The sequence below is a fragment of the Castanea sativa genome, chromosome 9, assembly GCF_040712315.1.
Source record: "Castanea sativa cultivar Marrone di Chiusa Pesio chromosome 9, ASM4071231v1".
Taxonomy (NCBI): Eukaryota; Viridiplantae; Streptophyta; class Magnoliopsida; order Fagales; family Fagaceae; genus Castanea; species Castanea sativa.
The window spans coordinates 24011143-24025114 of record NC_134021.1 but is presented as its reverse complement, the minus strand read 5'-3'; the positions used below and the strand labels follow the sequence as shown (position 1 = coordinate 24025114).

The 13972-nt window shown below is 35.4% G+C and overlaps 1 protein-coding gene across 2 annotated transcripts; it reads left to right on the top strand.

Annotated features, from left to right (window-relative positions):
• The first annotated feature begins 456 nt into the window (after positions 1 to 456).
• On the top strand, positions 457 to 11646 carry LOC142610636 (carbon catabolite repressor protein 4 homolog 1). 2 transcript variants are annotated; one of them, XM_075782501.1, is made up of 12 exons: positions 457 to 1147; positions 4824 to 5568; positions 6347 to 6433; positions 6511 to 6594; positions 6888 to 6974; positions 7074 to 7160; positions 7712 to 7765; positions 7862 to 7953; positions 8092 to 8206; positions 8401 to 8548; positions 8639 to 8793; positions 11467 to 11646. In XM_075782501.1, the coding sequence occupies exons 1-11, from the start codon at positions 990 to 992 to the stop codon at positions 8782 to 8784; spliced, it is 1803 nt and encodes a 600-aa protein (XP_075638616.1). In that variant the 5' UTR covers positions 457 to 989; the 3' UTR covers positions 8785 to 8793; positions 11467 to 11646. The 2 variants fall into 2 exon arrangements, with proteins under 2 accessions (XP_075638616.1, XP_075638617.1); XM_075782502.1 differs by lacking the exon at positions 11467 to 11646 and adding an exon at positions 9527 to 9627.
• The last annotated feature ends 2326 nt before the right edge of the window (positions 11647 to 13972 follow it).

Here is a 13972-nt window from a genome sequence, read left to right as displayed (position 1 = left end):
ATTTCAATTGCTTTGCTTCAAAAAGGTATATTTAATTTTTACATTTTTGTTTGTTTTGCTCTCTACTTGGGATTTGAGTATTGTATTTTTCACCAACCTTAAATAATTTCAATTCCCGTTGGATATTTTTAGTTTTTATTTTTTTATAAATTTTTTGAGAAGGAATAATATTTTTAGCTAAGCCATGCATGGCAATAAAAAACTACAAATTCGGAGCGTAAATTACAATCATTGTTGCCTTTTTATTTGTCTCTAATTTTAGCTAATAAAGTTTTGAATTTAAATATGATATGATAATAAATATGATTAGAGAATTTTAAAGCGTAAATGAATATCTCAATTACTTCTTTTTTATCCAAAAAGGGAAAATAGTTTTGAGAGAGAGGAAAAAAAAAACGAAAATCTAAAGTCGTAGTATCGTGTTAATATAAAAGGCCCTCCCCAATTACTCTCATCTTCTCTCTCTATTTTCTCTTTCTTTTTATTTTTCTATTATATGCACAGACCGATTACTTCTCTCACTTCATCCTCTGTAAAACCCTAATTGTCAATTGCTCTCTCTCTCTCTCTCTCTAAAACCCGAACTTTTCCCTCTCAATCTCTGTTGAATCTTCCATCGATCCACTTTACAATCACTTTCCAAAACCTAGCCAACCATTTTTGTATTTTTCAATCTCTCTCTCTCTCGCTCTCTCTGACCTGAGGCCGAAATCGGTTCACTCTTCTTTCAAGATCCGCAGCAAATTCGGTGACATTTCCAGGGTCGGGTTTCGGGTCCGGTCAAGGCTGGCGGGTGTACGGGTCAAGTAAATGGCGGATCCGCCTGGGTCCCGCCCTCTTCCGCACGTGTGGTCTTCTCGAGGAAGCTTCCGAACTTGTGTCTTCTTCTTCTTTTTCTTCTTAGGGTTACAGAGCTGTGACGAGTGAAACGAACGGAAAAAAAAAAAAAAAGACATCAACAACAACGACAACACAAACAACAAAAAAGCATGCTGAGCGTGCTGCGCGTGCACCTCCCTTCTGATATTCCCATTGTAGGCTGCGAACTCACGCCCTACGTTCTCCTCCGCCGCCCCGACAAGACTGTCACCACCGACGATGTCCCCGATTCCTCCCCAATCGAAGGCCATTTCTTGAGGTACAAGTGGTAAGTGACTCTTTTTCCACTTATTAATGCTATTTGTTTTTCGGGTTTCGCTAGAATTTATTTATTTATTTTGTTTTGCATATTAGCGTAACTTTTATAGTGTGCTATGCCAAGTCTATGATTTTACTACATATAGTGTAAGGCTTTTTTTTTTTTTTTTGTTGATAATTCGATAATTTATTACAATGGGGATTAGGGATTTGAACCCTGGATGTCTTTGTTGGAAATTGTGCCACTTGAACTACAAGAGTCTTGGCATGATCTCGATAAGCTTATTTATAAGCTTAATTATAAGATGCTGCTGTGCTATGCATCTTAAGCTTTACTATGTTTGAATGCCGGCAGAGAATTACGAGAAAAGGAATGGTTAACGGATAATTTGTGTTGGTTCTGAGTATTTATTCCCTCGTAGGTAAGTAGAGGCACCTAATGTGCTCCTAAATCCCAAATACAAATGCAACCCAGTGAGTGTTGCTATCTTGTTTTTGCTCCTCCTGTTATGCGTGTTTTGAGCTTAATTTGTGTACATAGTGAAGTACGGGTTTCGGCTTTCAATGCTAGATACTGAGTTAGAAATAAGTTATTTCATCCTTTAATTTTTGGCTAGCAAACATCAAACAATAAAATAAAAATCCATGAGGAAATTTTCTCCTAGTTATTAGGTTATTAAAATTTATGGGAGGTAATGGTTTGCTAACAGGGGATGTAAATCTATAAGTAGGGTTGTGGAGAAAATGTGATATTCCTTTTATGTTTGCTATTACAGTGTAGAAGCACAATGAACTTCACAATATATGCTGTAGAATATTTTCCTAAATATAGTTGTTGTAATGATAAGTATACAGGTTTCAATTTTCTTAAGTTCATTTTGTTTGGATCTAAGTCAACCCAAAAATGCTAGTTTACCCCAGCAATCTGCATCCTCAGTTTTGTTGCAAGACATTTCATTACTAAAGAAGTTTAGTGATAAAGTAATTTGTAATTAGTATTGTCACGTCATAGTTAAGATTGTTATTCACAGTTACCAATTTTATGGAATGGAGTGTAGAGTTGTAGTGCAACAAATTGGTTGTTGCCCCTTTCAGTAGAGGGCCGTGGAAACTTTGACCGAATGAATGGGGATCAATTGATAGAATTTTTTTTATTGAGAAAGAGAATCCTGGATGAACTCGTTTTTCGTTGCTGTGCGCTGACTGGATGCATACAGAGGGACATAGGATATTGAGAGAGGACGTGCAAAAATGGTGGGAGGAATTTTTATTTGAAGATAGTAGATAAACTATTAATTTATTGGGGGAAAAAAGCCTATAAAAAGAAAAGAAAAAGAAGATAGAGAGAGTCATAACTGTATTTTTTTGTAAGTAAAAGCACATATTAATATTTCGAAGAAATGGTCCCTGCTGGGATCAAACCCATGATCTCCTTTTAAGTATCAAAACCTAATTATGAATTCACAACATTTATATTTCCTAGGCTACCATATCCTGACTGCATTGCATTGTACAAAACACACTTTTGTTATGTATAACAGTTCCTGTTTTGCATATTAAAGTGATCCATGTATTGAGTAATTTTTGTATGAAAATACCTTCAAGCCAACTTTTGAGTTGGTATTATTTTTTGTGTAGAGGAACAAAAAAATCTGAATTTGAACCCAATAGAGGAATTGAGGAGATTAAACTTTATACTAGAAAATACATTTAAGAGATGGTCACTAACACTTCGTTTGGGAGTCCATAAAGGAATGGAATGGAATGAAATGGTAAATCATTTGTGAATGGAATGGGATGAATTTTAAGTAGTGGAAAGGAATGAAATTGAATTAAGTAATATTGTTTGGATGTTTTAAAATGAAGGAATGAAAATTAAGTAACCTTGTTTGGGAGTAACATAGAGGGAAAAGAATGAAATCATTTTATGACAATATTACTATTAGAACCTTATTTTAAATATAGGGTTATTTTGAGAGTTTCAATGAAAATTTCATTAAACATAACTCCATTCACTCCGATTCCTCCCAATTTTGGGGGGAATCGAAAATTTGATGTTTGAGGGAATAGAGAGGAATGAGTGTTCCCTCCTACCCATTGCATTCTCTTTTACTTAAACTTCCAAACAAGGGGGAATGATCTTTCTATTCCCTCCATTAAAACTCCCAAAGAAGGGAATGGAGGAACATTCCAAAATAATTCCTTTCATTCTATTCCATTCAATTCCTTCCCCTCCTCCCAAGCAGAGTCCAAGTATTGCTCTATGAAAGAATAAAAGTGTAAATGGAAGAGTTTATGGAAGACTGAATTTTGAATCTTGTTCAATTGACTTCTAAAGTAGTGTGTGGCCCTTATATTACTAAGTGAACGATTAGCTTTCAAGATGAAACCCCAATAATATCTAGATAGTGCCACTTGCTGAACTTAAATCACCTAGAAACTATGATTTTTAAGACACGTGCTCTTGACATCTAGTGTTGTTTTGGACGCTAATTATAGCCCTCATTTACTTAAGAAAGTGTGGGATTTTAAGAGCATGCTGCTTCTGTGTGATAAATTTCATATAACAAATTGAAGAAACATTGGAATTTCACATGGTATGAAAAAAAAGGTTCTTTGTGGTAAAATTTTGGAAGATTCTTATTTAAAAGAAAAGGGAAATTTAGGTGGCTAGTGAGTTCAAAAGGATAGTTAAACCTAGAAAATAGATCTAGTGCTTTCCCAATAAAGAAAGAAAATCTGGGGGCTAGTGAGTTCTAGGAGGCAACAGGGTAGTTCAACTTTGAAAATAGATCTTGTGCTTACCCAATAAAGAGAGTGAGAAAAGCTGGTGTTGAGTTATAGAAGGCAACTTTGGCATAATACATGAAACGGATAACATGTGTATCATTATCAATTACTTGGGATTTCTTACTTAAGAAGGGAAAAAGAAGCTGTAGTGTTAGGGATGTGAAAGTAAGTATGAAACATGGGAAACAGTTCTAGTGAATAATGAAAAAAAAATGATCTTAAACCAAAAGAAGAATCTAGAACCAGTGTGCTGAACAAGGTGAATTTGAAGCATTTGGGTGGCGTTATTATAGATGCACTACTTGACTATTTTTGATTGGTAAGTTAGCTGCATCCTGTGAGTTTTGAACCACAACCTCACCCTCCTTGATTCAACACTTAGTTATGTGAGAGAAGCATCTAGCATCCCTATAATATAAGGTGATAGAGACCAGGAATGCTGGTAGGAAATCTATGAATTCTTTGGAATGCATGCTACAGCCATTTAATATGTGGAAATGACTGTCAGTTTTGGCATCATGATAGGTCTTGACATTCTCTTTATGTACATTATCATAGTATTATGTGCAACATAATCATGTGACAATGCATGATAGTACTCTAGATCCTTGTTAAGATACTGCATCATTTTTAGGTTATAGAAGTTTTGCCCTATACCTCATCAAAAGGTTTATGGCTTTCTGCTGGATTAGTTAATAGTAAATGTTAGAGGAATAGATATTGCCTTCTAAGATTTAGTTGTTTCAAAATTTTCTCTTTGCTGTCTGATATGTCCCATTTTACTCGTTGAGTGATTCTATATTTGTTGTATTTGTTACTGAATGGTTTGAAAGAAGAGTCGCCTGTAGTTTTTGACATGTTATTTGTTGTCGTATTTTTGGGTTTTTTTTTTGCAGGTATCGCATACAAAGTGATAAAAAAGTTGCTGTCTGTAGTGTACATCCATCCGAGCAAGCTACATTGCAGTGCCTAGGTTGTGTTAAGGCCAAAATTCCTGTTGCCAAAAGTTACCATTGCTCTCCTAAGTGCTTCTCAGATGCATGGCAGCATCATCGTGTTCTACATGACCGTGCTGCAAGTGCTGTAAATGAAAATGGAAGTGAAGAGGAGGAGTTATTTGGCCGCTTCAATAGCTCAGGATCTGCAGCTAGCTTATCTGGTTCTGCGTCAGCTACTAGCTTGACAAATGGTTCAACACCTTTGTATCCTGCTGCTGTTACACAAAGGAGTGGGGGTGAAACTTGGTTTGAAGTTGGTCGCTCTAAAACATATACACCAACAGCTGATGATATTGGTCATGTTCTTAAGTTTGAATGTGTTGTAGTAGAGGCTGAAACAAAAGTACCCGTGGGGCATGTCAACACTATATTAACTTCTCGTGTCATTCCAGCTCCTTCGCCTAGTCCACGTCGTTTGGTTCCAGTAAATGGAGTAGATGTGATTGGACATCTAGATTCTGATGGCCGTCTTTCATCCACAGGAACTTTCACTGTGCTCTCTTACAACATTTTGTCTGATGTGTATGCCACAAGTGAACTATACAGTTACTGCCCCTCTTGGGCTCTTTCTTGGCCTTATCGTAGACAAAATTTGTTAAGAGAAATAGTTGGCTATCGTGCAGATATTGTTTGTCTTCAGGAGGTATGCAGGCAGAATTATAGTGTTTGATGACAATATTAGGGTCTGATTACTGGACCAATGCTAGCAAGTTTTTGAAATTTCAGTTTAAATACTCATTTTATGATGGAAGTTGTTTTACTTGATAGAGGTGTAAGGAAGCTAAAATCATCACTATTAGGCATAGTGAGATCTGATTTAAGGTTGCTATTATACACTTTTAGCTGCAACATCCGAAGTGCTTGAAAATTCAAAAAATTGGGGGTGGGGGGAAAATTCAATCACTGGGTAGCTTATTCTAGTCTGAAAATTTCTAGAGTCCCAAATGACCATTAGGTATTTTAAAACTTGGAGTTACTCAACAACTCTTGATGAGTTTCTGACTACGTTTTTGTCAATATGGAACCTTGTGATGTTTTAGGTATAGAAACTGGTCTTGGCTTTCTTTAATTAAGCCTAAATCTTAAAATGTGGAAACATTTCTTTTCATTGATATTTTTGATGTGGCACACAGCGTATTATATTGATGTTCCAAGGATTTATTTGCTGCTGTCACTGTATTCTTCTGACTTTATCAATGCCACTTGAGATAGTAAGACATGATCCTCCAATGCAATGTATAATGAATCATAGAAAATTAATGTTAAGGAGAGGCAGTAGAACTTTGTCTTAGCAATATCTGTTTCAATTGGTTCCCTCATTTTTAATTTATAACTTGAGACTAAAAGATCTCTGGCTTAGGACTTCTACTTGTAAATTGAGTGTGGAGCATGCCTTGGTCTGAACTAATGTCTCTTTTCAGGTTCAAAGTGATCACTATGAGGAGTTTTTTGCTCCTGAGCTGGACAAACACGGTTATGTTGGTCTATATAAGAGAAAAACGAACGAGGTTATTTGAATACTTATTCATTTTTGTAATAGCTTTTAAAACTCCGTGTTATTGAACTGTATCCCTCTTGATTGCAGGTTTACAGTGGAATTACAAATACAATTGATGGTTGTGCCACATTTTTCCGTAGAGACAGATTTTCACATGTCAAAAAATATGAGGTCTGGATTTGTCTTGCTTGTCTTTGATGAAAGAAAGAGAACAAACAACGAATAAAATAATCAATATCTGTGATGCACGCTTTGTTGTATTAGAGCCAATAACAATTATTACTTCGAAACTGGTTTGGAGGAATCTCCTCCAATCCATTATGTGGCAATTCGTAAAACCATCCATGTGTGAAGCCAAAGTGTCCTTCTTGATCTACATATAATGGCAGGTCTTTATAATTTAAAATATGTAAAGACAGTGTATAAGTGTCGTATGATCTGATTTGACTTTTGCTTGTGTGCAGGTTGAATTTAATAAGGCTGCGCAGTCTTGGACAGATAGTCAATTGCCAAGTGCACAGAAGAAAACTGCTTTAAATCGATTATTTAAGGTGGCATGATCTATACTTCCTTTCTGGGTATTGTGCCCAGATCTTGTGTGTTTTATGTTGGCCCAATGATGCTCATGTGAGTTTATTTATGTTAAATAGGATAATGTTGCACTAATAGTGGTTCTGGAAGCAAAATTCAGTAATCAGGGAGCTGATAATCCTGGGAAACGCCAGCTTCTTTGTGTGGTAGGAATTCCTGTTTTTGTTCTTTCTATTTGGGTCTGTGATCCCTTGTTTATTCTACTCAATATGAGTTTATGTGTCCCCCCTCTCCTAATTCACGTGGGAGTGAATTGGCAAGTTGCTTTTCTGTGACCAGTAGTTGGCTATTGAGCGATGGCCATGGGCCAGCTCCAGTCCAGGCCAAGTGTTTTTCAGTTGTCATTACTGTATCAAGTTCTCTTACATGTGTTTTGGCTTCTCTCTCTTATTGTTGATTAGGTTGATTTAAGGATAACATTATGTAGAGGTTGAGATATAATTTCATTGTGTTTTTCTGTGTTTTTTTTTTTTTTGGAAACCTTCATAGTTCATATCAAGTTAATAGTAAGATTTATAGTACAAAGGCCTAAATAGAACATATAATTTTAGTGATTTTGAAAATACATGATATGCAATCCCTTGAATTAGTGAGATTGGTACCTTTATTTCTTCTCCTTCTACCCTGCCTGCTTCCCATTCCACAGGCATGTTTCATGGCATATGGTAACCACATTTTTATTGCTTTTGGGCTGCAGGCAAATACACATGTAAACGTTCACCAAGATTTAAAGGACGTAAAACTGTGGCAGGTAACACTTTTTCATTTGGTCTTTATATTTAGCCTTGTTCTTGATTCAAATCATCAAATTATATTCATTTTGGCGATTGCTCGTTTGTCAAATTAGGTTCATACCCTCCTAAAAGGATTGGAGAAAATAGCTGCCAGTGCAGACATTCCAATGTTGGTTTGTGGGGACTTTAATTCAGTTCCTGGAAGGTCTGTCAACTGATATGACATTATTTTAATTTATTTCTCTTTCTGTTATCTTATTTTTGCTGAGGATATGTTTCAGATGATGTAGGACTTCTATAAGTATTGACGTGTTATATTAAGGTAGTGCTAATTTTGTTGCAGTGCTCCTCATGCACTTCTTGCTATGGGAAAGGTAGATCCATTGCATCCAGACTTGGCAGCAGATCCTCTGGGTATCCTGCGTCCCAACAGCAAGCTGGTGCATCAGTTGCCACTTGTAATATTTCTTTCCTTATGCGTGGGTTCTACAGCATACTCATTGTAGATGCACTTTTTTCTTTGTGCTAGAATTTTGGTTAAACTAGGAAAGGCAAGAAATAAGAAAAGAGGGCCGTGGGGAGGGTGGAAGGGGAGGTTGCTTTTTATTTTTTATAATGGCTATTTCTGGGTGTGACTGGCGTACATCTACAGGTCAGTGCTTACTCATCCTTTGCAAGAATGGGTGTTGGTATTGGTTTGGAGCAGCAGAGAAGGAGGTTGGACCCCACAACAAATGAACCCTTATTTACAAACTGCACTAGAGATTTTATTGGAACACTAGATTACATATTTTACACAGGTGAGCTTTTTGTGCAATATTGTTTCTTATATTAATTTTGTGATTTTTTTTCCTCTGATTTAGATGTTAAGCTATGTGTTGTGGTTTCAGCGGACTCTTTGACGGTGGAATCCTTATTGGAGCTCTTGGATGAGGAGAGCTTGAGGAAAGACACTGCACTTCCTTCTCCAGAGTGGTCCTCCGATCATATTGCACTCTTAGCGGAATTTCGCTGCATGCCTAGAGCTAGACGTTGACATTTCACAGTAAGCAATTATTATCTTTGCTTTTATCTGATTTACCTGTTTGTTTACCTGATTTATATATATATATATATATATATATATATATATATATATATATATATATATATATATATATATTAGTTGATTCTACCAAAGCTTGAAAAATAATACCGGGCTTTTATCTTGGTTAGGATTTGTGATTGATGGTTTCTTTTTTAATGAAAATATTCTATTTTTTTCTTTTATTAGCAATAAAAATTGTATTCAAACTAAATTTCACAAGTATGCTGGTATATCCTCATGTAATTTGTATTCTCTTTTCTACCAGTGGTCCACAGCATCTGATTGTTTGTTACATTATTGGGCTTTCAAGTGTATCCTCATGTAATTTGTATTCTGTTTTCTACTAGTGATCCACAGCATCTGATTGTTTGTCACATTATTGGGCTTTCAAGTACTGGTCAGTTAGAGCCAAACCAAGAGAAATTGTTGGTGTTTGGACAGATTGGATGCAGAACAAAACATGCTTCCAATTTTTATCCAAGTTTTTTGTAAGGAAGATGTGGAAAATGGAAAATAATCCCATTGTCCACGTCTCTAACTGACCAAGAGAAATTGTACCAAAATAATTTTTTATAAAAAATTAGAAAGCTACACAGAAGGATTGACCAAAACAGTCTATAGGTGAAGAATATTTGTTTTAATCATCTTGGCTTGTTTGGCCATGTCAGCCGAAATATTTGTTTTGGTACAGAAAAATTTCAAACTAGTTACCAAGTTGTCGATTATGGTGATGATTATGAGAGGGTTGGTGTCAAATTCAGATCTGGGGGCCCTATGTCAGTAGCTGCACACAATTATGGTGACGATTACAAGAGTGAGTTTGAAATTGTGCATTTTTTATTCAAATTATAAGAGTGAGAAGGGGAGAAAACATAGATTTATGGATAAGAAGAGAAGTGGTGCTTTGAGAATCTATGCTATGTTCTTAAATAGTGGTTTTTTCTTGTAGAGTTGAAACCCAGAGAAATTGTGATGGCAAACGGTTTTGTTTCTCTTGGAGCCCTCTTTTGGTTTCTCTAATTGCTTACATCTCCATGTGTAACATCTAGCCATGAGATATACCTCTCTCTTTTTTTACCTCTTTCATGATTGTATTGAATTTGTTTTTCTTGGAGCACTCTTGTGGTTTCTCTGTTCGCCAACATCTCCACATGTCTAGCCATGTGATATACTTAATTATTTTTTTCTCTTTCATGATCGTAATCTCGATTCCAATTTGGTTTGGGCTGGTGGCATGGCTTAAATTTATAAGGGCTCTTTCCAACCAAGCTTAAGTCCCAAAACTTTGGGTTAGTTATGGATACTTAATAGACTAATCATGGGTGGTAACGTGTATTCTATTTCGTCTTTCTATTCTATTCAATGTAATACTCTTTGTTACCTTTTTAATTGATGTTATTTTTTACTACTAATGTTTTTATTTTAAGTTTTTCTCTACCTTTTTTTTGTTCACTCAACTTGAATCAACATACTCCTTGTTAGTAGTCACTGGTGCATTAGCTCCTCTACAAATGACCAAATCATTTCAAGTGACTCTTCCTCATCTTTTCATCAATAAGGGTCACCCCTATCTTTAAGCAAATTTCCTTGTTTTGAATCATACCATTCCCTGTGTAATCCTACTAAAATTCATATTTAAGACTAATTTTATGATAATGATTTTCATAGCCCAACATTTAGTATCATAGAGCTTAGTTGGTCTTATAGCAATCCTATAAACTTTTCCTTATTAAGCAACTTAATAGGCATTCAACAATCATACAATACTCCTACGATTCACATCCTCATCAATCTCTGCATCCTTATGAATTATTGATTAAAGATATCGAAAGCTATTGCTCTTTGGTATCTCTTCACCATCAAGTCTTTCAATCCTGTCCTCTTTTTTTTTTTTTTTTTTTTTTTAACTACACTGAACTTACTTTCCATGTACTCTGTTTTAGTCTTATTAAGTCGAAAGCCTATAAATTAAGTATTTCCCCAAATTTCTAACTTATTAACTCCACTCCACGTCTAGGTTCATTTACTAAAACTATATTATCTGCAAAAGGCATTCACCCAGGGAATTTATCTTGAATTTGTATAGTGGTAATCTAGAAATAGTACACTAGTACACATTGTTGTTGAAATATATCGTTCTTATGATCAACCTGAACAACCATTGGTAGTGTTTACAAGCTCTAGTTCAAAAGGCTTCTCTCCCCATGAAAATTAAGAAAACTTGACGTTACAGCCGTGGGTTCAAAACCCACTGGGATGTATCTAAACTTACCCAAAAAACATTAGTTGTAAGATGTGGTTCCAATTGTAATTATTTAGGCTAGTTTCAGTAAAAAGAATTTGACCTATCAAAAAAAAAAATTCTGGTGGTCCTATTAATCAAAATTTATTAAATATATTGTAGCTAAACTAGTTTAGTCTGTTATTTGCACAGTAGATTCTGGGTCCTGTGGATTAAAACACTGCATGTTCCAAATGTTTGAGGTCTGGATGAGCCTCTTTGGAGTCAACTTATCCTCTTGGCAAGTTTGCTGGGGCTACAGTGAGAATTAAATGGCATAATATGTTGTGTACTTGACACGTTTATGTGGTTCATGTCTTAATGTCCACCTCAATGGCTGTGTATTTCAGGAATGGAGACACCCAAGAAAAAGGCCAAGAGAAGCTGTTGCATAAAGATAAGTTATTGTAAGAATTGTAGATCATGCTTGGGTTCTTTCTCAGGTATCTGTTTGTGGGATCCTTGCTATGATCTGCTTTGTATTATGCCACCTTTTTCTCATAGAAAAATTATGATTATCCCTTATCCAATTGCGTTTGCCTTTGCCTTTGCCTTTTTGTTTTGCCAATAGAAATCCAATTAGAATTTTCACCAGTTCAACATAACTTATGATCTCAGTGCTTTAGTGGCCTATAATTGTATGCCCTACTCTCGTCTTTGGTTCTTCCATGTTTCCAAGTTTTCAATTGCAGCGTTGAGGAGAGTAAATACAAGGAATAATATTTTTAGGTTTTAATTTTCTTATCTTATATTTGCAACCAAACTGCATGATGCTAATAACTGAGATGAGTTGGGGTTCAAGAGATGCAGCTTCCAATTACCAATTTTAATTACGAAGCACAAAAGAAAAACATATAAAGAAGAAATAAAGGAAGACAATAAATGGTGGCTGTGGCCTATGGAGCACCACAAGTAAATGTGAAAATGTAGGCCTTTTCTCAAGTTATCTCAAATCTGTAATAACTTGCTTCGGTGAAGTCCATTCTAGCAATGAGGGTTGGTAGGCATTGCGCTCTGTGATTTCTTCAAGGTTGTGTATCCCAAGGGAATATAAGTATATTTGTTACTGTAAATCATATTAGCCAATTCCCAATCTCTTGTTTAAGCATCAGAAGAAATTAAGTTGAAAAAGGATAAACAATCGAGAAACAGAGGATTTAAAGGGAAGTGGTAATGGCTATTCTCAGCCTCGAGTTTTTCTTTATAGGGAAGTATCAATTACGTTGTCACTCGGGATCCAGTGTTTTCTTAGCTTATTTTGCGATTCTAACCTCAATAACAATAATACTTGTATCTTATACCTTGTGGGCCTCTAAACGAGTTCAAGGCCCTTTTGCCCTTCTCTTTTAATCGAGCTAAACTTTTGAAATGCTATTTGGTTGTTAAGTCTTGGTTTTTATATATTTGTTTACCTTGGGTTGTTTCCTAATGACACGTATCCGGCACACATAAAGGTGCAGGTTTCCAACTTTTATTATTTTTATTTTTATTTTTATTTTTTTAAGACAAATAGGTTTATTATATGTACCTATAAAAAAAAGGTTTAAATGAGGTTATATTCCATTGTTGTGTAGAATCATAGTATTTGAATGGGGCTGGAGGGCCCATGATTGACCCTAAGGAGCCTTAGGGTTGGGCCCTGTCTCAATCCTGTGCGGGTAGAGACTTCCTGGTTCACCTGTATGGTTTCTATTAAAAGGGGAGTTTTTTTTTTTTTTTTTTCTCTAGGTAATTGAGGGGGATAGAACCCCCGAGCTCATAGATACACATGGTACCGGGTACCACCAGGCTACAAGGCCCAGTGGTTCTTAAAAGGGGAGTTCATCAAACGTTACTAGCATCCTTTAGATAACCATTTATTTATTGTGTATCACCAACTGTGCATTTAATGCAATTGAACTTGTTCCTCAACCTACAACTTTTAGAACATAGCCCTTTAGCACACTAGACTAGAGGAAACAATCTCCTAACACACCAAAAAGCCAATCTTGGAAGATTATTCTTGTCAAATCTAAATCTCATTCTACCCTGTGAAGAGTCATTTGTTTCCTTGGCCAAAGTATGTGCTAATATGCCTTCTTGAATTAACGTTAGTCTACTATTACAAACTTAAGAGTCCCTTTTTGTACTGATTAACCATTGTAGCACATTTGGTAAGCCCCCTTGGTTTGGCATTAGCTGGACTAAAGGTAGTCTCTCAACATGGTTCAATTTAATTCAGTCAAACCAGATAATTTATGTGATAGCATCTCTTTTTTAAACCATTCTCCTATGCTATAAAATCCTTTAGAACCCCAAGCATTTGATTGGGATTGGCATGTGATGGAAACTTTATATATATTTTTTTTTCTTGAACATTTCCATAACTAGTTTGAGCCACCAAAACTTATTTTTATGCTTTTAATAAAAAAGAAAAGTTATATTATGCTAGGATAACAATGAGGTAGGATGAGGTTGGATCTTGGGTGCTTTGTTAGGTCGGGGGCAACCTACCCCATTATGTCCCCACCTCACAAGATCTAATCCCGCATCTTGCTCCTTACATGACTTTAATAATAGTATATTGACAAGTTAATAAAAAATAAATTAATAATACTAAACATAATATTTCATAACATAAACCAAAAAGTTTTTACCAAGCAATAAAACTTGATAAATTTATTAGATATACTCTCACTCTCAAATCAAGTGATTGAAATAAAGTAAAGAAAGAATTAAAATAATACTAAAAAATAATAATTAAAAAAACATCTTAATTATGAGAATATGATTTAAGATAAGATAGAATGACCAAGAGCCTTATATCTCGATTGATATTTTTGTTTGGAAATTGTTTATTTTTTGTAGCTTATTTGC

Excerpts from the sequence above, each read along its gene's own strand:
- LOC142610636 (XM_075782501.1), top strand. The coding sequence starts at position 990 with ATGCTGAGCGTGCTGCGCGTGCACCTCCCTTCTGATATTCCCATTGTA. Across the intron at positions 5,569-6,346 it reads ATATTGTTTGTCTTCAGGAG|GTTCAAAGTGATCACTATGA; the intron begins GTATGCAGGCAG and ends GTCTCTTTTCAG. Across the intron at positions 7,161-7,711 it reads AACGCCAGCTTCTTTGTGTG|GCAAATACACATGTAAACGT; the intron begins GTAGGAATTCCT and ends TTTGGGCTGCAG.